Here is a 23,613-nt window from a genome sequence, read left to right as displayed (position 1 = left end):
TTTGCTTATTGTGATCTTCTAGGTGCATGAGCCATGCGGTTTGTTACATTGGCAGGCTGGCTGCCAGTACTCAGATTTATCATGCCTTGAAAATGGGCCATTTAAAATGTTTTCTCATGGCGGTAAGTCAGTGAGCTGACTGTCACACACTCAGTGTGTGTGATGTGGAGGGCTGACAGCCTTCTCCATTACTAGTGCAGGAAAGGTGGCACAGCTGGTGGGACCCCCTCTCTCTCATGGATATGAGTGCATTAGAGGGGAGGTCTTAGGCCAGGAGCAGATCAGATCAACAGGATTATCCAGAAAATGGCAGTCATGGCGAGTACTGGCTCCAGATGGGGAGGGTTAGGGTCAGGGTCGGCTCTTCTCACCTTCTTGAGTTACCAATGTTGACAAGTTACTCCCGACACACAGTGCCTGGGTGGAGGCTGAGGACTAGGAACCCGAACTCCAATTCTGGTAACCAGGCACAGATGCTTGGGAGAAGAATGCAACCCAGACCAGTGTGGTGTGCCCTCCAGAGGAGAGGATGTGGCATCAAAGGGCTGTCTTCACAGAGAGCAGGAACAGGGACTTTGGGAAGCCAGTGGGCCTTGGCCTCAGCTCTGCCGGCAGAGGGTCCCCACCATGTAGCTGAAGTGCCAAGGTGCTTGTGAGGACTGGGTGTGGTCCAGGGTGACTCAGGGCAAGGCCTGGGGGATGCATCTCAAATCCATAGTCACCAGTCTAGAAACTGGGGTCAAACTTCCCACATGGGTTCCCACATCGATTCCTTCCTTCATTCACTAAATAACGACGCATCAAGGCAGCAGTGTGGATGGGGCACAGCTATCAAAGTCACCAGCAACAAGTGCAAGAAGAGAAGAGGGAGTTGCGGCAACACAGGTGCCCAGGTGGGCCCTGGGGGTCAGAGAGGGCCTGCCAGGGGTGGCACCCACCAGGCTGACCCTGATGAAGACAGGAAGGAGGGTGTGGGGTTCAGGGGAGGGATGGGTGCCTGAGAGCAGCATGCAAACAGCCTGGGCTCAGGAGGAGCTGACAGCATGACAGGCACTGGGGAGAAAGGTGTGATAGGTGTGGACAGGGGCCACAGGAAGAGGGATAGTCCTCAGGAAGGGGAGACTCTGGTGGTTACAGCCGGCTGCTGAGGCTAGCCTCTCTCCAGCAAAGTGAGCCTAGACTCATTCACTCCTTTTGTCTCTCTCCTTTGCTCTGTGATGCCACCAGGAGGAAGAAGAGCAGAAAAACTGTTGCTCCATTTATCAGGAAGCCTCTCTTTCTCTAGAGTGGTGGTGATGGTGTCCCCCAGGGACACCTGGCAATGTCTGGAGACATTTACAGCTATCCCGACTGTGTGTGTGTGTGTGTGTGTGTGTCTGTCTGTGTGTGTGTGTGTGTGTGTGTGTACTACTGGCCTCTGGTTCCTGGAGGCCAGGGATGATGATACATAACCTGCAATGCACAGGGCAGCTCCCACCACAAGGAAATTATTCAGCCTCAAATGTCAACATTGCAGAACAGGTCAGGGCATGCAAGGTACCTCCTGCCCTTTCCAGAAAGGTGCAAGGAGCACAGAGAGAAGCAGATACTGGCTGAAGTGGACCACGCTCTTCATTAAGCTAGCCCCTGGATGTTGCAAGCCTTTTGCTGGTGAGGTGGGAGGAGGCTGCCACCCACAGCCAGACCCAGTGTCTGTGGGGTGCAGGAATGTCCTGAGGTGACGAGGGGCCCAGAGGTGAGTGATGGGGAGGGATGCACTACGGCAGGCTGTCAGGGCTGGTTCCACCAAGAAAGTGACATCTGGGAGGGGCATTCAGGCAAAGGGGGCCCGCGGGCGGCACTGAGGCCGGGCCTACAGGGGAGGCGGCATGGCCAGCGGAGTCTTGTGGGGCGGCAGGGAAGGGAAGAACCACCGGGCTGCACAGGTTCCGAGGGGGCCTAGTGGTGCGCGCTTGCCCTTGGGTGGGCAGTGGGACTGGGAAGACAGGAGAGGAATGCGGGGCAAGCCCCTAAGAAACCTGAGGCGGGGGTGGGGTGGGAGGGAGAGGACGGCTTCCCATACACCCATTTAGACCAGAGGATAAGCGGACCCACTTTGAGGGCTGGATTCTCCGCTGATCCGGCCTCAGCTGTGGGTCCACGCGGCTCAAGGACCAGGGAGAAAGGCAGGTGTGCGGCTGCAGTGATCGGCGGGTTCCGGACCCACCTGGCTGGCCTGGGGACCCGGGAAACCCGGTGTGGTGGGGAGACCGCAAGCCTGGTCAGTGGTCCCGCTCCCAAGGGGGCGGGGTGTCACTCCCAAGGGAGCGGGTCTCCTGTGGGGAAGGCGGAGCTCGCGGCGGGTAGAGCAGGGGACCGGGTCTCTCGCGGGGGTGTGGCCACGGCTTGCCAAGACCCTGCTGCGGCGCGCTGGGCGGAACCTCCCGAGGAGAGGCCGCGGCTGGGAGCGCGGGGCGGGGCCTTCCGAGGAGAGGGCGAGGCTGGGAGCCTGGGGCAGGGCCTCCCGGGGAGTAGGGGCGCGGAGCGGCTCCTCCTGAGGAGCGGGCGCGGCTGGGAGCGCGGGGCGGGGCCTCATGAGGAGAAAGGGCGGTGGGTCCTGGGGGTACTGGAACCCTTGCGGAGGAAGCGCTGGTCTTCTGGAGCATGACCACCAGGGCGGGCCGGGCCTCGGGTTGGGGTGGTCCCTCAGGGGTGGGGTTGGGACCTCGAGGCGGGTTCTCTAGAGGTGAGAGCGGGGGTCCTAGGGTGGAGCGGCGTCTCCTGGGGAAAGGGCGCTGCTCGGAGCGCCGGGCGAGGGACTCACGTGGAGAAGGCATGGGCCCTACGGCGGGGCGTGGCGGGGCCGGGCCTCAGGAGGAGCGGGTGCAGATGCTAGGGAGGGGCGGGGCCTCTGGGATGGGGCTGTGTCTCCCCAGGAGTGGGCGCGGCTCGGAGCGTGGGACTCCAGAGGAGAGAGCGAGGCTAGGGGTCTCCGGGGCGGGGCGGGGCGGGGCGGGGCGGGGCGGGGCGGGACCAACAGCGCATACTTAAGCGGCCCGGGCGGGTACCGGCGTCCCGACATGGCTCTGAGGCGCGTCGTACCCGCGCTGCACCCCTACATTCCCCGCTTCGCCTCGCTGTCCGCGGCGCCGGCCGTCCGCTAGCAGCCTGCCGCCGGCCCAGGGGCCGTGCCGGGACGTGGGTCGGCCAAGGCAGTGCGGCCACCGGTGCCCGCCGTGGACTTCGGCAACGCGCAGGAGGCGTACCGCAGCCGGCGAACCTGGGAGCTGGCGCGCAGCCTGCTGGTGCTGCGCTTGTGCGCCTGGCCCGCGCTGTTGGCGCGGCACGAGCAGGTGCGCGGGGTGCAGGCGGGGGCATGGAGCTTCTGCCCGTCCCGGGAGCCTTTACGGAGCTTCCTGGCGTGAAAGGGGTGCCTCCCAAGCATCTCCTGGAGCGAGGGAAGCCAGGAAGGGAGACGTTTCCTGCAGTTCCTTTCGGACCTCGCAAATTTTCCTACTTGTCGATGTCTACCAACTAAAAACAATGGTCATTTTAATATTTACTATATATACCACTTGTGGAAATACAAAGTTATCACTTGGAATTTAAAATGGAGTATTCTTCATGTTGCCACAAGAGAAGCCTGGTGTAGGGCTCATAGCCTGGGACCCCAGGGTTCAATCCCCGGGACCCAGCCGCTTCCCAGACACGGCGACTCTGAGCACACTGTTGGGGAAAAATGGGAAGCCCCTCAAACGCCCAGCTTTGAACTCACCCATGGTAACTTTAAAAAGGGTGAGGGTGGCCGGGCGCGGTGGCTCAAGCCTGTAATCCCAGCACTTTGGGAGGCCGAGACGGGCGGATCACGAGGTCAGAGATCGAGACCATCCTGGCTAACACGGTGAAACCCCGTCTCTACTAAAAATACAAGAAAATTAGCCGGGCGAGGTGGCGGGCGCCTGTAGTCCCAGCTACTCGGGAGGCTGAGGCAGGAGAATGGCGTGAACCCGGGGAGGCGGAGCTTGCAGTGAGCCGAGATCGCGCCACTGCACTCCAGCCTGGGGCACAGAGCAAGACTCCGTCTCAAAAAAAAAAAAAAAAAAAAAAAAAAAGTGTGAGGGCTTTTGGTGGGGGTGGGGGTGGGGGCAACAAGCAGAACGCTGTTGTAGCCGCATCGGCCTAGGGGTATTAGAGATGAGGGTTATCTCCAGGTGACCCTGGGAAGAGTTTGCAAAGTTCCGTTTGTTGGCGCCCGTGGTGGGGGGGGGCGGGGTGTGATCTGGTGGTGTTGATGTCTCAGATGAGACTGGGAGGTCGGGGGCTGCACTCCTGGCCTCACCAGGAGGCGGGGGGGAGGGGGGGAGGCCGGGGTCGGTGGGAGATGAGAAGCACCGAGCCACACTTGAGCTTAGGTGAGGCCTCGGTGGGTGCGAGGTAAGGGCAGAGGTCCACGAAATCAGTGTCAGATGCTGTTGGCCCAAATCTCATGGGGAGCGCCATGGTCAGCCTAGGACGAGTGGTGGCAGGGGTGCGGAGGATGGTGGAGGAAGAAGGAGCTGAAATGGACAGACAGTGGCCTCTGAGAGGCCGTTGCTGTGCTTGTGTGCATAAGGATGCCATAAGGTCAAGCCGTGGCCGTGGAGAGCCCAGGCCAAGGGGACAGGAAGGTGAGAAGGGACATCCCAGGTAGAGGAACTGGCAGGGGGAGGGACGGGATGTGGAGGCCTTGGGGAGTGCCTACATCTAAGGGGCATCCAGAAAGAGCAGCCAGTGCTGGTGGTGCTGCAGTAGGAGGAGGAGGCAGCAAGGCAGGAATGCCAGGGGAGGCAGTGGCCAGCCATGGGCAAGGACGGGCATCCTAGGTGGCAGCTGAGTGGGACAGGGGCTAGCCATGCAGAAGCCATGCCCACCTTGTGGCTGGGATGGAGAGGGGACTAGGAAGGCACCAGGTCAGGTTTCTTTTTTCTGTTTCCTTTCTTTCTTATTTTTTTTTGAGATGGAATCTCATTCTGTCACCAGGCTGGAGTGCAGTGCTTTGATCTCTGCTCACTGTGACCTCCACCTCCCTGGTTCAAGCGATTCTCCTGCCTCAGCCTCCCGAGTAGCTGGAATTACAGGCATGTACCACCACACCCAGCTAATTTTTGTATTTTTAGTAGAGACGCAGTTTCATCATGTTAGCCAGTATCGTCTCAATCTCCTGACCTTGTGATCTGCCTACCTTGGCCTCCCAAAGTGCTGGGATTACAGGTGTGAGCCACTGTGCCCAGGGAGCTGGTGCCGCATCTTCTGCCTGGGAATCCCTCCCTGACACAGCCTCTGGGGGCCAGAGATGGGGGAAGCAGGGCTCGAGGGCTAGAGAAGCCAGAGGTCACCAAAGCCCAATGTCGTTCAGTGTTAGAAACACCTGACCCTGCACAGCCCCATGCTGGCCCCAGCAGCCCTCCGTCAGGGGCAGCAGGTCCCAGGCCTGTTTATGTTTTTGTTTGTTTGTCTGTTTCAAATGAGACTAGGTCTTGCTCTGTTGCCCACGCTAGAGTGCAGTGGTGTGATCATAGCTCACTGCAGCCTAGACCTCCTGAGCGCAAGCCATCCTCCCACCTCAGCCTCTGAGTAACTGGGTCTACAGGTGCACACCACCACACCAGGCCAAGTTTTTTTGTTTTGTTTTGTTTTGTTTTGTTAATTTTTGTAAAGGGGAGGTCTCACGGTTGGGCATGGTGGCTCATGCCTGTAATTCCAGCACACTGGGAGGCTGAGGCTGGTGGATTGTCTGAGCTCAGGAGTTCGAGACCAGCTCGGGCAACACGGTGAAACCCTGTCTCTACTAAAATACCAAACATTAGCCAGCCATGGCAGCAGGTGCCTTTAATCCCAGCTATTTGGGAGGCTGAGACAGGACAATTGCTTGAACTTGGGAGGTGGAGGTTGCAGTGAGCCAGGATCATGCCACTGCACTCCAGCCTGGGTGACAGAGCGAGACTCTATCTCAAAAAAAAAAAAAGAAAAAAAGAAAAAGAAAAAGAAAAAAGATGAGGTCTCACTATGTTGCCCTGGTTGGCCTGGAACTCCTGGGCTCAAGTGATCCCCCCATCTTGGCCTCCCAAAGTGCTGGGATTACAGGCGCACACTACCACACCCAGCTAATTTTCATATTTTTTCATATTTTGAGACCAGCCATGTTGCCCAGGCTAGTCTCAAACTCCTGGGCTCAAGTGAACCTTCTACTTGGGCCTCCCAAAGTGCTGGGATTACAGGTGCATACCACTGCACCTGGCCCTGCCGAGCAGTGCTTGGAAGCCGCCTCCCGACTGGGGCTGGGGGTCAGAGTGGCCAGCTGAATGCTGGGCCACCAGGGTGAGGGGCGTCTTCTCGCCCATTGCCTGTTCTCCCGGGGCAGATGGAAGGGGAAGGCCCTGCATTGGGGTGACATTAAACAAGATGAGATGGTAAGATCTGCTTTCACTTTAAAGGAACATTTCTGGTTGCTGCTTGGAAAGAAGTGTCAGGGGGAAGAATGCTGCAGGAGGGTCGGCCTGGAGGACCGGGTGGGACTGCGGGCTGGCTGTGTGGGGGCAGGAACATCAGAGGTGCCTGAGAGACCCTGGCTCTGGGGCAGAGGCCTGAGCAAGGGGGCCTTGCTGGGGTGTCTCTGCCTTAGCCATGCTTGGTGTTTCTGGGTCCTGTGACCCACGGGTGAGCAGCCTATGGTGCTGGTGGCACAGGGGAGGAAACCGAGGCAGGGAGCCTGTGGGGGCTGCTCGGCAGGGGACAGGCAGCCCCTGTGCCCACTGCTGTCCTGCACCTGCATGGCAAACACAGACCCCGCCCTTCCATCTCTACAGGACCTCCAGAGCGCCATGTGCAGGGACTTCATGGGTGGGGTGGGGTGGGGTCAGCAGCCTGCTGTGGGTTGGCCAGGCGTGGACACCAGGCTGGAGGTGGCGGCGCTGCAGGTGGGGCAGCCCTCCCCTTCCCCACTCCCGGGGCTTGTGAGGGGGTGGGCACCGTGGGGGCGCACAGGGGGCATGGTGGGCAGTGGTCTGAGGTGGTTTGGGGAACTCATCCAGGGCATGTGGCTCACTCTGCAGCTGCTGGGGTTGGTCTTGTGGGGAGGAGGAGGTCAGAGGGACGCTGAACAGAGTGGGGAGATGCTGGTGGGAGGGCTGGGGACCAGCCCTGCAGGGCATGGGCGAGCATCAGCAGCAGGGTGGGAATAGACCTCTCTATGCAGTAGAAACAAACCAGAAATGGATCCCGTTCTCGCTAATGATGTAATAAAGCCAGAAACAGCACCAGAGGCCAATGGGTGGGGGAAGGATAAAATGTGAATGAATGGGGCTGATCCAGGCCTTCTCACTTCTCAAGGAAAGTGTTGCAAAGATGGGCATCACATCCAAGGCTGAGATTGAGGACTGGTTCACGGCGGAGACCCTGGGACTGTCTGGGTGAGAACAGCCCCCAGGCTGAGAGGACACAAGCATCAGCCATGGTTCCAGCCAAGCCCCAGCGGCGTCTCCCAGTCCTGGCTGCCCTGCCTGAGAGGGTGGGCCTTGGGATGACAGTGCTGAAGGACCTGCTTTTCACACAGCAGGACTTGATGGCTTCAGGTCCCTGAGGCCCCCATAGAGGGCTCATTATAGAATTATCTGGGTCCAGAGCAAAGGTGGCACTCTCAGCCCCCCTGGAGCCCACGCTGGCAGGTGAAGGTTCAGAGCCCCACGCCCCATCCTTGGGGTCAGGGGCTGGGACCGAGGGCACCAGGAGCCCCCAGTTGAAGTGGGGAGGTGACTGGGGTGGTGCAGTAGTCAGCCGTCCCCTCACAGCCTTGCCCACTGTGTCCTCCCTGGCCCCCGGAGCTGTGTCCACCTCCTGCCTGGCTGCGTATGCTCGGCCCCTCCACAAGCCCAAAACAGCCCTAGGGTACTCAGTGTTTTCAGAGCCGCCTAGATACAGGACTGTTGTGTTTTGGTTTTAAATTATTTTAATTAATTTATGTTTATAGAGACCAGGTCTCACCATGTTGCCCAGGCTGGTTTCAAACTCCTGGGCTCAAGTGACCTGCCCACCGTAGCCTCCCAAAGTGCTGGGATTACAAGTTTGAGCCACTGCACGCCACTGGTTTTAAATTTTTAAACAGAGAACAGTATTTACATTTTCTCTCTTCTTTTTTTTTTTTTTCCGAGACAGAGTCTCACTCTGTCGCCCAGGCTGGAGTGCAGTGGCACGATCTCTGCTCACTGCAAGCTCTGCCTCCGGGGTTCACTCCATTCTCCTGCCTCAGCCTTCTCTGTCTTTTAAAACTGCACACCGAGGTGGGTTTTGTGGTGGTTGGTGAACGGACAGGTTTGGGCCTGGATCCCCCACCCGACCCCAGCACCCACAGGTGGGGTCGCCCCCTCTGCTGATGCGCCTCCTCCCTCAGCACCGTGGACCTGCTGGACTGGGGCAGCCTCATCGACAGCAGGACCAAGCTCTCCAAGCACCTGGTGGTCCCCAACGCTCAGGTAACGCCTCCGCTCCTCGGTGAGGCCCTGCTCAGCAGGGCGCTGGGCTGAGAAGGGAGTTCAGCCTGCCATGCGTGTCTCTTGTTGCCCACCCTGGGAACTTAACATGACCAAGATCACTGCACACTGTGGCCCCACAGACCCCCTATGGTCCAGGGGGAAGGAGACAAACCCACTAGTGCCCACAGAGTGCTTGGTGGGACAGAGACCCACGCAGAGCCTTAAGACACCACAAGGAGAGGGGGTCTGGGCCTTCCCCCAGTCATCTGTCTTGTGCATCAAGTCACCCCAAACTTCAGAGGCCTGAAACGCAGCAGTGACTCTGCTTCTCCCTCATGGTTCTGGGGTTGACAGGGCTCAGCCGGGCAGTCCTCCCTTGGGGTCTCCTGGGTAGCTGTACTCACAGAGTGGTGGGCTGGGACCTGGTGGAGGCGCCCACTCCCATGTCTGGAAGTTGGTGCTGGCTGTGGCTTGGGCTTTATCCCAACACGGCAGCTGGGCTCTAAGGGCCAGTGTCCCCTGAGACGTGAGAGCCAGGCAGAAGCTGGGTGACCTTTTCCTGCCAGTGTCCCCTGAGACATGAGAGCCAGGCAGAAGCTGGGTGACCTTTTCCTGACTCGCCTCAAAAGTCACACGGTGTCTTTTCTGCCGAGTTCTGTGTGTTAGAAGCATGTCACCAGGCCAGCCTGTGTACAGCGGGGAGAGGAATGAGAGTCATCTGCCTGTGGGAGGGGGGCCCAGGACCTGGTAGAATGCTTGAAACCACAACCTAAGCTGGGATTCGAAGAAAGAACAGAAGCACCTTCAGAAAACATCCCGCAGAGGCAGCTTTCCGTGACACACCCAGCCCCAGTCCACTAAGGGCCCAGCCTCACACTTAGAGACCTCGACCCAGAGGCTCGGGGCGCCGTGTGTACAGAGCGGCTGTGCACCAAGGCCACCAGCTGCTGGAGACTTTAGCATGGTGTAGCAAGGGCTAGAGCGGTACTGTGTGTGCTCAGTGAGGCAAGGCTGCTGGGGCAGCAAAGGGGTGAGCGGGAGGCCCTGCGGGATGGGTCCCCATGGCCTCTGAGCACCAGCTCCTTGAAGGCCTCATCCTGGAGGTTGCCCTGGTCCCTAGCCACGTGTCAGCATGTGCTGCACGACCGCCCTGTCAGCCTATAGCCAGGGGTTCCTCCTCCTGGGTCCTCTCCCTGCTCCGGGCGGAGCCTTCTGTTTGACGATTGGGTGGTCAGTGTTCACTTCCTCAGTGTCACATGGGAGCTGCAGGGGGCCCTCCCACAACAGTGAGGCCTCGGTGGGAACTGGGGAGGCTGCTAGAGTACACACTTTGGGGTGCAGGTCTAGACTGAGCCTGGGGCCCACGGACATGGCCAATGAGCTCCCTCATGGTGCCACCAGGCCCACATAGGGCAGTGCACTGGCTGCGTTGGAGGTTCCCGGGCGCTGTGTTGCTGTGTCCAGGTGGCCCTCCCGGCCCTGCATGGGCGGATCAGAGGGTTCCCGTGGGCTGGGAACACTGAGAAAGGTTTAGCCTGGGCCTCAGGGTGGCACTTTCCAGCCCTCGCTTGTGGCCTGACCATGTGCTGCACCCCCAGACAGGACAGCTGGAGCCCCTGCTGTCCCGGTTCACTGAGGAGGAGGAGCTACAGATGACGAGGATGCTACAGCGGATGGATGTCCTGGCCAAGGTGAGCTGCCCTGCTTGGACAGAGGGCTGGGGCCTTGGGGACCTGGGACTCGTGCAGAAGAGGGCACCTGCCTCACTTGAGCAACAGTCGCTCCCACTGCTCCTCCCTCTGCACCTCTCAGAAAGCCACAGAGGTGGGCGTGCGGCTGATGGTGGATGCCGAGCAGACCTACTTCCAGCCGGCCATCAGCCGCCTGACGCTGGAGATGCAGCGCAAGTTCAATGTGGAGAAGCCGCTCATCTTCAACACGTACCAGTGCTACCTCAAGGCAAGCTCCCCGCTCAGCCCCTCCCTGCCTGCCTTGGGGCTTGGAGACCTCACAGGCGGGGCTCCTCTCATCTGAGATCCCTGGCATTTGCCTGGCTCTACACTCAGCACCCGCCAGGGAGCTCACGGGATGGAGGAGGGAGTGGGCCGTGCCCCCAAGGGATTGCTGGGGTCTTCTGCAGCACAGCTTACCCAGGGCGGGCCCCAGGGCCCAGGAAAGAGCCCCTTAGGTGGTGGCCACAGCCAGGCCTGCAGAGGAGGCCGAGGCCGGGGTGACTGGCTCAGAGTAGGAAGAAGGGCCCGCTGCCCGCAGCCTCTCCTGTGGTTCTCGGAACCTGCCGAGTGTCTAAGGAGCAGGAGGAAGACAGCGATCTCTATGAGGGTCCACTAGATGTGCCTGACGCCCCAAACGTGGAAGGCGCCACATGACCATTTCCTCCAGCGTGTTTTCAGTTCAACGCCCCTAAGAACTGGATGAAAGCTTTGGGCCCTCCCCGGAAAGACTCACCCAGGATGTCACATGTATTCAGGGAGCCCACCCTAGCCTGTGGGCCCCAAACTGCTCAGGGATGTTAACAGGTTCAGAGCTCTCAGGGGTGAGCCGGGTGCCCGGAGGACACAGGGTGGCATGGGGAGGGGTCCAGGCAGGAGCCTGCAGTACACATCCCGTCCCCCAGTCAGCCTGGGAGTCTAGGGCACATGATGGCTGCTGGTGCCTGGGCTGCTCCCACAGGGCTGTCCACGGGCCACACAGGAAGCTGCAGACATCCCCATTGCCATTGCTCCTTGGGGACAGATCCTCACCCACACCTGCTCCAGGTGCCCTGAGCTGTACCTCCCCAGGCAGCTGCTGCCCAGCCCTGGTGACTGCACCTGGGCCCAGGAAGGCCCCATCCTGCTGTCACTTGGGCTTGCCCAGGCTCCCTGCGACTTTTGGCCCTGGCCCCACAGGATGCCTATGACAATGTGACCCTGGGCGTGGAGCTGGCTCGCCGTGAGTGCTGGCGTTTTGGGGCCAAGCTGGTGCGGGGCGCCTACCTGGCCCAGGAGCGAGCCCATGCGGCAGAGATCGGCTATGAGGACCCCATCAACCCCACGTACGAGGCCACCAACGCCATGTACCACAGGTGCGCAGCTCTCCCGCGCCTCCATCTTCCCAGGGCAGGGTGCCAAGAAACTGGGCCTGAGGGAGAGGCTTGGAGACTGACCCTGTCCCACCCTGCTGGGGCCAGAAGACCCCAGCAGGAGTGGCAGCCTCGTGTGTCCCCAGGTCAGAACTGGTATTTCCTCTGCTTTTGTGTCATGTGTTGCTTTTTCAAAAACATTAAGGTTATTCTTTTACAAATATAGAAAAGCCCATTGAACAAAGCAAAATAGGCCACAGTTCCCTGAGCCGGCTCCTGTAGACACTTAGATCCAGAGATGTGCACGAGCACCCGGCCCTCCCCGCCCCGCAGGCTCAGCCTGTTTGCTTTTCAGTTCACACAGTGGGATCGCCCATCAGCTGTTCTGCACCTGCTTTTACTGCTCTAGTTTCCTGGTGATCTTTTCATGTAGCACAGGTTGGCCAACCATGAGCTTTTCCTCTTAGAGGCGTGTGTGCTGCAAATTCAGAGACCCCAGGTGTCTCCTGGTTGCCTGCAGCTCCCCTCCTGCAGCCGCCGTGCCCATCGTGCCGCAGCGCACACATCTCCGCCATTGTTGTTTGCGTTGTAGTGTGTTCTCTGCCCAATGTGCTTTTCATTTCGCGTTCCATCTGGGTCCCCTTGTGTGGGCTTGCAGAGTGGCACTGTTACCAGCCAGCATGGGGTGCCCGGGACTGTGTGTCCAGCATCTTTGATCTTACTGGTTTCAGTCTGGTTATTGTAACAGGGACTTGCTGGACACACCGTCACCCTCTATGGTACACACGGGCCATCAGGGGTTTTGTGTCTGAGGATGCAGCTGTCCTAGGTTCCTGGAACTGGAATTGCTGGGTCAGAGAGAATGTGCGCGTGGTCAAGCCTGCTGTGTCCTCGCTGCAGGAGGGTGGTACTGCTCGGGCTTCCTGGTGCACCGGGATGCCCACCCCCACTGTGCCCTATAGGGACCTGCTTCCCTTTTATTTCCTTGCAGGGCCGGGGGGCACTGTAGGATCCCTCCCCAGAAGCAAAGCTGTGTCTGTCATGAGGCTCATGGCCATGTTTGGGCTGGTCCCCAGTGTCACGGCACGTTCGATGCAGGGACGCTGCACCCCAGCTGGTTCTGCATGAATTGTCTGGTCCCAGACATCGCTCACTTCTTCTTGGTTGCTGGTCTTTCTTTTTCATGAGGTGCTGGGAGGGGCAGATGCTGCTCCTGTTCCTCCTGAACCTGTGGGATCCTGTGGACACCCTTGGAAAGAGCCAGCTCACTGGATGACCCTGGGCCTGCCCTCGGCCTCCTCTCTGTGCAGCTGGTAATGAGAGGCGCAGGCGACCACAGGCTGGAACTGGGCACACGTGGCACTCTCCACAGGTGCCTGGACTACGTGCTGGAGGAGCTGAAGCACAACGCCAAGGCCAAGGTGATGGTGGCCTCCCACAACGAGGACACAGTGCGCTTCACGCTGCGCAGGTAGGTGTACCCCACCCTGCACCGACACCCCACCCGAGCCGTTGGCTCTTCTGGTTGGGGAGAGGTGGCAGCAGTGCAGAGCTCAGGGTGGGCAGAGCAACCTGCTGGGTGCAGGCGGGCAGTTGTGGGGAAGGTTGGTAAAATGAGCTGGAGGGCAGCTTCGGTGCCTGCAGGCCCGGGCCTGCTGGCATTCTGGACATTGGACTGTGAGCACAAAGGCTCTTTGCAGTTACGTTGGTTTTTAAAATTAACATTTTTTTTTTTTTTTTAAGATAGAATCTCGCTCTGTCACCTTGGCTGGAGTGCAGTGGCATGGTCTCGGCTCACTGCAACCTCCACCTCCCAAGTTCAAGCAATTCCTCATGCCTCAGCCTCCCAAGTGGCTGGGATTACAGGTGTGCACCACATTGCCTGGCTAATTTTTTGTATTTTTAGCAGAGACAGGGTTTCACCATGTTGACCAGACTTGTCTCAAACTCTTGGCCTCAAGTGATTCTCCCTTCTTGGCCTCTCAAAGTGCTGCAATTACAGGCATGAGCCACTATAACCAGCCTTTTAAAAATTAACATCTGACTTATTAAACTTCACAATTAAAAACCTAAGTTTCATTAGGGGATTCGGAGGGCTGCTGAAAGGTACAGATGCAGTGCTGGAGCCCAGTCCCTCAGGAGGCCTCCACAGCGCCGCCTCATTTATAAGCAGTTCCCTTAACATTTTTACTACATCTGGAATGTAACGGTCTGTTTTCCCTTTAAACATGTGTCCCATGGAGCACAACTTTGGTAGAATTCTAACAAGTCAAAGGCAGCAGTTAGGTGAAGTAAGTTCTTGGATATTCCAGTACTGTCACCCCGGTTTTATCTCATGCCTTAGCCCAAGCTATGCACACAATGGGGTCCTAGGTTCCCCCTCCCCTCCCAGATTCCGCCTTCCCAGGGATGGGACCCCTAGAACCCTCGGGGGCCTGGGCAGTGGCCTCGCTGGCTCTCACCTTCCTAGGAGCTGAGCAGAGGTTCCACTCCACAGCAGGGCAGGGCATTCCAGATCCAAGGCTTGTGGCACGAGGGGGCTCCCCAAGGAGCTGTGAAGCCACAGGGCCAGGCTTGGGGCCAGGGCTGCAGCCAACAGGACACATCCTGGGGCTGCTCGGGGAGCTGACTCACGGCTCTGAAATCATTCACTTATGTCCACATTCAGCCTTTGTTCACGATGCTGCTGCTTTTTCATGGCCTGAAATCACAGCACACCCGCTTTTGTGCCCTGACCCTCTGCTAATTGTCATAGATGGGACAGACTCACTGTCTCCACACGCACAGGCCTGGCGGCCAGCAGGAGCCAGCACTCGGGAGCTGGTGGGTCCTCTCAGCTTGTAATCAGGACTCCCAGCCTCTGGGTGGACTCTCAATGCTGGTGGGCTCACAGCCTGACTAGACACCTCACCATCCAACTCCAAAAGGACAGCCTGCCCTCAGCAGGGCTTCCTCTCTCCAGCTTCCCGCTGGCACCTGTCTGTCCCCACTGTCTTGCTGTGGCGGTGGCTTCCCCACTGGACACAGCTTCCCCCTCCCCTGAGTGGCAGTCGGGCTCTCTCCTCATGGCCCCAAGGGCCGTGTGCCAGGTTCCCCCAATACCATGCTCACAACCCTGCCTGAGGCTGGACCCCTGCAGGCTTCAGCTCTGTGCCCCTGCAGTGGGTGGCTGGGGAGCTCTGGGGAACTGGGGTCCCCTCCCCTGAGTAAGTGCTTCTAGACTATGGCAGCTGCTCTGTCCTATGCCGGGCCGAGACTGCCACACCACCCACCCTCAAACAACCCGAGTTGGCTTTGGCTGAGGAACCAACCCGCCCCAAACTTAGAGGCTGAAACAGTGGCATGTTCTGGAGGCCTGGGCGGGCTGGCTCAGCTGATGCTTCTGCCGCTGGCCGTGCCTGTGTCCCTCCTGCATCTGTGATCTGGGGCCGGTGGGGCCTAATGAGTTCATTCATGGCTGGGGCAGTAAAGGAGGCTGTACCCAGGTCCAGTGTCTCACAGGCCAGCCCAGGCTTGGGCATGTGGTGGGCTCAGGCTTCCAGAAGGCCTGGAGAGGGCAAGCCTCTGCTTGTGTCACCTTTGGTACCTCCCTGTTGGCCAAAATGCCTCATGAGGCCAAGCCCAGATGCCAGGCGGAGTGAGTTGCTGCCCGGCGCTGGGGGTAGCTGCAGTCACATGGCAGAGGCCATGCACACCACAGGGGAGGGGGCAGCCAGCAGTGGCAGCCCGGCTCTCGGGTTCTTGTCCTGGGGTTGAGGGAGACACACGATGGAGACCAGGGCGATGTGGCAGAGACGGGTGCCTGCTTTAGACTGGGTGGTCCCGACACTGGAGCCCAGCCCAGGGATGGAGGGAAAGGGCCTCTGGCTGATGGGTACTCTGGGAGCCAGGGCTGGGGCGGGGAGAGAACAGGGGAGGTGAGGCCCTCGGGGAGGGAGTGGGAAGCACAGCACAGGCCCCGCCAGTCACCCAGGTGATGTGTGAGGAGCGGGCGGAACTCAGCCCAGGGTGGGGGCCCCAGTGCTGTGCAGACCGGCTAAGTCAGGATACCTGGACATAGGAAGCTGGATATGAAACGTGAGAACTGTCACTGCATGGATATTTCAAACCCTGAGAATCTTTGTAAGACCCTGTCAGGGGTGGTGTGAAGACAGGACAGAGTTGAGGGCCCCACCCCAATATCTGAGCAGTGCTAACAGATATATAATGCAAGCCACATCTGTAAAATTTTTTAGTAGCTACATTAAAAAAGATAAAATGAATTTCAAGAATACATTTTAATTAACCCAAAATATACAAAATATTACTTCAAATCGTATTCCAGCTGCTTTTAGAAAAGCAACGCGTCATTGAGTATTATGTTTCTACAAAGTCTCCTAAATCCCGTGTGTATGTGACATGTGCAGCACATCTCGGTTCAGGGCAGCCGCCTTCCGAGGACTCGGGGGCTGGTGGCAGCTGTGTGGGACAGAGCAGCTGTGGGGATGGGGCAGAGGAGCAGCCCACAGAGGGCAAGGGCAGGGCCGGAGACCAGTCATACCGCAGAACCCTGGAGGGGCTTGAGGAAGGGATGGCAGGAGAGCCGAGGAGCTTCCCTGCCCTGTGGGGCAGGCTGCTGGGTGGGTCAGGGCCCCAGGAAGGGCTGCACCTCCAGGAAGGGAGGTAGAGGAGAGGTGGCAGAGGGGAGGGTGGGGAAAGCAGGAGGAGGATCTTGTTGGCTAAGGGCTGACGCCTCCCCAGGGAGAAGAGTAGGGCAGCCCAGCAGAGTCCTGCTGAGAAGAGACCTCACTGGGGCAGGGCCAGGCAGAGCCCATACCCCAGCCCCACCTTGCAGGGGATGAAGTCTGGAGAGTGTAGATGGGGAACCTGGGGTAGTAGGACGGGCTCAGAGCTGGGACAGGAGCCCTGTACCCCTGCACCGGGGACAGTGTCCTGGAACTGGCCCTCAGCTCCTGGCTCTACTTGCATAGGATGGAGGAGCTGTGCCTGCATCCCGCTGACCATCAGGTGTACTTTGGACAGCTGCTAGGCATGTGTGACCAGATCAGCTTCCCGCTGGGTGAGTGGGGCCCTCCCTGGTGTGATGGGGTGCGGTTCTGGGCCTGTACCTCATGGCGTATCTGCCCCCATGCAGGCCAGGCCGGCTACAAGTACGTGCCCTACGGCCCCGTGATGGAGGTGCTGCCCTACTTGTCCCACCGCGCCCTGGAGAACAGCAGCCTCATGAAGGGCACTCGGCAGCTGCTGTGGCTGAAGCTTTTGCGGTGGCTCCGAACTGGCAGCCTCTTTCATTGCCGCACCTAGCACCCGCCAGCCCACCCTCGGCCTCCAGGCCCCACCCCGGGCCATCACCACAGCTGCAGCCAACCCCATCCTCACACAGAGTCACCTTTTTTTCTCAGCATTTGCAGAGCTGCTGGAGGTGGGGTCAGGTGCCTCCCAGTCCTGCCCAGGGTCTGGGCACTCAGGTGTGGGCCAAACCTGCTACCTGCCTGGGATAGCTGCAGGGAACGGTTGGGAACTCTCCCCGGATGTGTGGGCCCAAGGCCCCCACCTCTGTGACCCCCATGTCCTTGGGCCTAGAGGATTGTCCGCCTTCTGCCAGGGCCAGCCCACACAGCCCGAGCCCCTCGGGGAGCAGAGGCCGGGCTGGGGAGGCCCTGCCTGGTCAATAAACCACTGTTCCTGCAGCTGACAGCCCTCGCCCTCACACAGGGTCAGCTCTGGGCAGCAAAGAGGGAGTGGCTCAGACAAGGTCAGGGAAGTCTCACCCCAGACTCTGGCTTCCAGCATCATCTGTTCCTGGAGGCCAGGCCCTGCGCAGACCTGGACACCCCCAACCCTGACTCCACAAGGGCCCAGCAGGGCCCATGGGCCCAGGCCAGCATGGAGGGGACTCATGCAGATGCAGAGGCCAAGCTCTCTACGTGGGTCTGGCACGCCTTCCCCCGGGGCTCCTCCTCAGGCCATTCCTGCCACCCGGAGTCCTCTACCCGTGACCTGCATCAGGTGCCTCCTAGTGGTTCCCACAGGACACTGACCAGGCTGCGGCAGGCGCACACCTGCACCCCGGGTCTTCTCCCACGCTCTCCAGCCCCCAGCCCCACAAAGCAGGCTGGATGTGGTCCTCATGCCCTGGGGCTTGGATGGGGGCCCCGTGCAGATGGCAGTGACAGCATCCTGGGACCAGGGCTGGGGCAGGAAAGGCTGGAGGGTCCCAGTCTCCGTACAGGGGGAGGGGTGGTGGGCTGGGCACACAGCCCAGGAAGGGGCCCCCAGGCAGAGGCCTCTGCTGCAGCAGAGGCGGGGGCCCTACTGGGGCCCTGGTTATGGCAGAACCTGCAGCTGTCACACAAGCCACACGCGGGCCACACTGAGGCATCTTTATTTCTCTGGGTCACACAGAGCTTGGGTCTCGGAGCCTCTTCTGCATGGGGGCTGCAGCTGCCAAGGGAGCGGCTGAGACCAGAACAAGCACTCGGGTGGCCCGCGGTGCAGGCTGGGATGTGCCCCGTGGAGTGAGAAGGTGTGAGAACCCCCGGCCTCACTCTCTGCCGGGCCCTGAAGCAGACAGCGGCAGGCTGGGCCGGCCTTCCTTTTATGAGACCAACCTAGCGTTTGGCAGCAAGTCCCAGACGCAGGGGGACAGGCAGCCGGGTTCACCCGGCCTCTCCTCAGCAGGGGACCCCTGTGGGCAGCTGGGAAGGCAGTGGCCAAAGGTCAGAAGATGAACTCTGCCCAGACTTCTGCTGCCTGTGGCTATGGTGGGACAGGGCTGCCTTCCTGGTCATACTGGGCAGCAGGTGGCTGCCAGGGACCTCCCAGTCCCAGGGCTGCCTTCCCTGCCCGGCAGCCCCTCTGCTGCAGCTTCCGGATGAGTTCCAGCAGGTTCATCTGCAGCATCAGCTCCTGGGATACAGAGGGGCACCGTGAAGGCCAGAGTGACCCCCGGGCCCCTTTCACCCCGGCCCAAGGGTGCCAGGCAGTGAGCCCACAGGGCGGCCATCCTGTGAAGCCTGGTCATGGCCTGCCAGGACAGGGTAGAATCTGAGCCTCTGCCCCCAGCAGGGCCACTTGGAATGGCATGTGGGAGGGGAGCAGAAGAGGGCCCTGTGGGGCACAGCAGGCCTGGGGAGGGTGGGCAGTGCCCCGTGGCTGGCTGGCTCACCCTCCTGTAGGGAATGGGCCTGGCCTCCGTGCTGGGAATGGCAGAGAAATCCTTTCCAGAGTCTCAATCCTTCCACTTTACCCCCTATACCCTGAGCTTGGCTCCCCAGGGACCAGCGGTGAAACCCCAGATGGAATGGGGTCTGTGGGGCCCAGGGGCACTCGGGCTAGGGCGGAGCAGGCCCAGGCACTGACCTGTGGGTTGGTGGTCACATAGAAGCCAGCCACCCCCGCCTTCTCCAGTGTGCTCTGCTGGTCAGCCACCTTCCGGTCCAGCTCCAGGACGATCTTCCGGTCCATCGCCCGCTGCTCCTCACGGATCCGGTGTTCCACCGCCTGCCGTGGGGGGTGGGGCGGGAGGGGGAGGGCAGCTCAAACACATGCTCCTGCTGCCGTCCCCAGCAGCACCAGCTCTGACACCACCGATGCATCCTCAGCACACCCAGGCCTCTCCTCGGCCATGCGAACTCCTGAAGGGGGCCCTAAGGGGCTTCCACAAATGCCCTAACTTGGGGCTGCCTTGGGACCACACACACATCTCCGCAGGCACACGCTGCCCCATGGCTTGTTGGTTACATGCCAGTCTCTGGTTGTCCCTGTGCTCCCTGGGAGAAGGATGGGCCGCTTCCTGGCTGGCCCCATCACCCCACCATTGCCCTTGTACCCCCTCAAGGCCACCTGCTCTGCGGAGGCCCCAACCCACGAGGAGCACCAGTGAGCTCCAGGGGAGCACTGGTAGGCCCTCACCCTCCACCCAGCCCCAGCACACCTGGCACCCTCAGGGAAGAGCCACCTGGTAGGACTCACTAGGCCTCCAGTGGCCCACTCAGGCCCAGAGTAGCCACCCACACCTGAGCCCCAACCCCCCTCCAGTCAGCAGAGCCAGATGGTGCCCACAGGACAGCTAGGCCGGCCACCCTGCCTGTGTTCCCAGTACCTCTAGTTCTCGCTGCTGAGCCGCCTGAAGCACAGGCAGGTTGTGGGGCCGGCAGGCCTGCTGGGCTTCCTGGTGCTTCTGCCGCAGCGCCTGCCTGAGCACTGGGAGGGATGAGAGCCGGTCAGCAGGCGGTGGGACTCGGCAGCAGCCCTCACCCATGGGCACCTGCCTTGCCAGCCCAGCAGAGCAGCCAGGCCAAAGGCGTATCTGCAGTGGGGACGCCAGCCTCCTCCATCCTCCCACCCTACTGTCACCCAGGGCCGGGCCCTCCAATGGCAAGTCTCCAGGGGACTCCAGAAGGTGCGGGGGACTGAAAGAAGGTGGGGTGGGGAAGACTGGCCAGGTGGGGCCAAAGCTGCAGCCGCAGACCCAGGGCAGCTGGAGGAGGCGGGTGGGAGGGAGGCTGCAGTCTGAGGGCTTCAGGGTCCCCATGGCCACAGGCCACTGGACATCTACTCAAGTGTTGGAGACCACCTCAGACAAAGGCATGGGAAAGGAGCAGGAGGAGCGGGGTCGCTGAGCCTGAGTGTGGGGCCTCTGCCTACCAGGGGTGTGCTCGGCCCCTCCACCCTTCAGGGTGGGCAGCCCCCTCCCCCATCTGCAGCTCCCAGCTCTGGCACAGCGCCAGACCGAGAAGGGTGGGCAGACCTGGGAGGCCCAAGTTTGGGATGAGCTTGGGGCACCATAAGCCTGTGCGGCTTTGAGGAGCTCACCCTCGGCCACCAAGTAAAGCTCCACGGTCCCTGCTGAACTGTGCACAAACACAGATGTATGCAAACTGTCTAGTCTGAGGGGAATGTACAGAGGAAGCGATCATGGGACATAAACTACCATGAAACAGAACATGCAGCACCCCGCAGCTGGCGCCAGTGACCAGTAAGTGCCAAATGGCTACAGCTCCCCAGGAAGGAGGGGTCCCTGGCCACAAGAAACGTGAAACCCAACACTCTGTTCCTGGGAAGAGCCCTGATGTTGCAGCTCTTCTCTGGTGGCAAGTTTCCAGGGAACTCCAGGGTCCCTGAGGCTCCCCTGCAGGTAGCTGGCTCCCTCTGTGCCTGCAGCCTTCCCCGATCTCCTGTTTCTTGGCATTCTGTACACACCTCAATGATGGCATTTATCACATGAAATATGTTTCAAACCAAGAGCTCCCTCGAGACATCTCCATAACACAGGGAAGCAGGGAAATGTCATCTCCTTCACTCTACTGATCAAACATTGCTACAAGTGCCAGGCCCACTACCAGATTCCACTAGGTAGGCAACCAAAAGGCAAGAAGAGAGCCACGCCGGCTGCCTGGGCAGAAGGGGCCTGGCCTTAGACATGCCCAGGGAACACAAAGGAGGTAGGAGCAGCCACTCACCCCTGCCAAATCAGAAAGGAGAAGCAGAACGTCAACGCAGGCATGCCTGCTGCTGGTGGAACCAGGGCCTGGCCCAAACAGCAATGGGCCCAGGGAGTTATTGAAACTCCCCATCCCACTAGAAGGGACCAGGGCCCTGTGGAAAAATGGCCGATTCCAGGACTGAGACAGGGAGAAAACAAAAGATGAGCCTGAACACGCTCTGGAACCAGAAAGCAAGGAAGTGCTCACGGAATGATGGGGAGGCATCTAAAGGAGCCTGGAGCGCCCCCACTGGCCACACATGGCACAGTCTGAGCATCAAGGACTGAGCCATGCACTTGGGATTAAACTGTATGCCTCTTACAGCTCAATAAAAAATTTTAAAAAGACAATCGCCCAGACATTTAGGGGAAGAAGTAATGCCAAATCTACACAAACTCTTCTGGAAAACAGAAGAGGAGAGAACACTTCCAAACTCATCCTATACGGCTGGCAAAAACCCTGATACCCAAACCAGATGATATTACATGAAAACTATAGACCACAGTTTGTCATGAACATACACCAAAAAATTCTTAAGATTTTAGCAAATCAAATCCAGCGTACATAAAGAGGATACTACAGCATGACCAAGTAGGATGGAATTCAAGTAACTGTAATTCACTGTAGTCATAGAAAATGATTCACCATGTGATCATCTCAAGAGCTGCCAAAAAGGGGTCTACCAAAATCCGACATCCATTCTTGATAGAAACACAAATCCTGGAGCAGATGGACAGTGCCTGCCTTCTGGGGAAGGGCGCCTTGCACCGCTAGGAGGAATTTTTGCCACATTAAACCTGCTTCTAATCAGGCTTCTACCAGCAGTCCAGTGTACAGGAAACCCAGAGAGTGGAGAAGCAGGTTAAATGCACGAGGAAGCAACCTGATAGATCCACAGCAGGGCATTTGCCCTGGACTCTACACAAAGTCAATGCCAGGATAAATGCTGGGGACTGTTCCAGAAGCAAAGAGACCAAAGTAGCCAATTGTAGTATATGAACTTGGACTGGATCCTTACTTATAAATCAACAATTTGCCACAAGTTAGGTAGCATGATGTGGCCGTGCACTGAAAGTCAGGAGACACCCAGAACAGTTAATTTCTCAGGGGGCTACCCTCGGCAGCTGTGTAGGAGACCACTCTTGTTCTAGAGAACTTGCTCCCAATCCGAGGCCAAGGTTGACCCCACCCCCCGGTTGTCTGGAGGCATTCTTGGTTTTCCGGACTAGGGACGGTACCCCTGCCACCCTGCAATGCGCAAGACAGCATCTCACCATAGACTTACCCAGTCACAAATGTCAACATTGCTGGGTTGAAAATCCTGGTCTCCAGGAACGCTGAAGACTCTAGGTGAACCGCTATGCTGTTACATGCACGCATTTTGGGATATCAAGCACTAGAGCAGAACGTTCACTACTGAACTTTCAGCGGCGAGCACAAGCGCACGCAGTAGACTATCTTTTCAGCTTTTCTAAGTGTTTCAACTTTTAAAAGAAGTTTGGGAAAAATAAAATAGCGAAGGTTGAAATCTGATGGTGCAGGGGGACCTGGCCTATATAATTCGCAGAAAAGGACTCCCAAGCCCACCAAGCATGCGGCTCAAGTGGGAAGCTCTTCGGGTTTGGGAGGGCGCCACAGGAGACAGTGCTTAGGAATTTGATGTGCAACTGGAATGAGGCCCTGCGAGGTCTGAGAGGGAACTGTCCCTGAAAGGCGCTCGCTGCACAGCTGTCAACAGACCTCCAACTACTGAGGGGCAACGCAATCAGTGCCACCACCAGAGTCTGCCTGTAGGCCAACCAGGCACCGAGGCCTAGGGCCGTCCGGTCTGGAAGGGGCTGGGGCACAGGGAAGCCCGAGCAAGGAGTTTCTGCTAAGAAGTGGGGGCTGCAGCAACTGAAAACAAAACTGGTTGGACCCACTGGTCACTAAAAAGGCGCTGTCTCAGTCTCCGCGCCCTTGATTTTGTTAATCTTAGGGACCTTTTTCGAACACTCCCAAGGAAGGAGCCGATCTGCACAGATACCAAGAGCTGCCGGGAGGCGCAGACCCCGAGGAGGAGGCACCTCGTCCCGCTGCCCCCGCGCACCTCGGTGCTCGTTCTGCAGGCGCAGGCGCTGGTTGTACAGGCTCTTTTCAGTGAGGTGCTGGATCTCCAGTAGCCCCTGCACGATTTCGAACACGGTGCCGTCGAGAAGCGCCAGGGCCAGGTCGCTGAGCGTGGTGTAGGACAGGCGCTGCTGGAAGGAGCTGCGGGGTAGGGGGGCGCGGTGAGCCCTGGAGGGACCCGACACCGCCTCGGCAGGCCGCCGCCCGCCCGCCCGCGTACCTGGGCAACTCCTTCACCAGGCTCTGCAGCGCGGACAGCAACTGGTAGTGTCGCTCTTGCTGCCGGGCACCGTCCGTCACCTCCTCCAAGGCGCCCGCGTATCGCTCCATCGCGCGGACGCCCGGTAGCCGCCGGCGGCAGCAATGAGCTTCCCCAACCTCACGTCATCCCGAGCGCGGCGCGTCCCGCCCCTTTTACGACAGTCCCGCGAGCGGAGCGTCCCGCCCC

The 23,613-nt window shown here is 59.4% G+C and overlaps 2 protein-coding genes across 6 annotated transcripts; one reads left to right on the top strand and one right to left on the bottom strand.

Annotated features, from left to right (window-relative positions):
* Nucleotides 1-3,041: 3,041 nt before the first annotated feature.
* On the top strand, nt 3,042-17,258 carry LOC114670386 (proline dehydrogenase 1, mitochondrial). 4 transcript variants are annotated; one of them, XM_077950743.1, is made up of 10 exons: nt 3,048-3,332; nt 4,999-5,096; nt 7,348-7,427; nt 8,405-8,486; nt 10,085-10,177; nt 10,299-10,445; nt 11,396-11,571; nt 12,941-13,039; nt 16,539-16,627; nt 16,703-17,258. In XM_077950743.1, the coding sequence occupies exons 3-10, from the start codon at nt 7,363-7,365 to the stop codon at nt 16,870-16,872; spliced, it is 921 nt and encodes a 306-aa protein (XP_077806869.1). In that variant the 5' UTR covers nt 3,048-3,332; nt 4,999-5,096; nt 7,348-7,362; the 3' UTR covers nt 16,873-17,258. The 4 variants fall into 4 exon arrangements, with proteins under 4 accessions (XP_077806868.1, XP_077806869.1, XP_077806867.1 ...); XM_077950742.1 differs by lacking the exon at nt 4,999-5,096 and having other exon boundaries at nt 3,042-3,332; XM_077950740.1 differs by lacking the exons at nt 3,048-3,332; nt 4,999-5,096 and adding an exon at nt 6,552-6,935.
* Nucleotides 17,259-17,931: 673 nt separating this feature from the next.
* DGCR6L (DiGeorge syndrome critical region gene 6 like) lies at nt 17,932-23,590 on the bottom strand. 2 transcript variants are annotated; one of them, NM_001193690.2, is made up of 5 exons: nt 23,386-23,590; nt 23,146-23,306; nt 19,673-19,773; nt 18,931-19,071; nt 17,932-18,477 (listed from the first exon to the last, which is right to left on the bottom strand). In NM_001193690.2, exons 1-5 carry the CDS (start codon nt 23,493-23,495, stop codon nt 18,328-18,330), a joined length of 663 nt encoding a protein of 220 aa, NP_001180619.2. In that variant the 5' UTR covers nt 23,496-23,590; the 3' UTR covers nt 17,932-18,327. The 2 variants fall into 2 exon arrangements, with proteins under 2 accessions (NP_001180619.2, XP_028682949.1); XM_028827116.2 differs by having other exon boundaries at nt 17,938-18,477; nt 23,083-23,306; nt 23,386-23,530.
* Nucleotides 23,591-23,613: the final 23 nt, after the last annotated feature.

This window comes from Macaca mulatta, chromosome 10 (genome assembly GCF_049350105.2).
Source record: "Macaca mulatta isolate MMU2019108-1 chromosome 10, T2T-MMU8v2.0, whole genome shotgun sequence".
Taxonomy (NCBI): domain Eukaryota; kingdom Metazoa; phylum Chordata; class Mammalia; order Primates; family Cercopithecidae; genus Macaca; species Macaca mulatta.
Note: the sequence above shows the minus strand (reverse complement) of the source record. Positions and strands in the feature narration are given on the sequence as shown.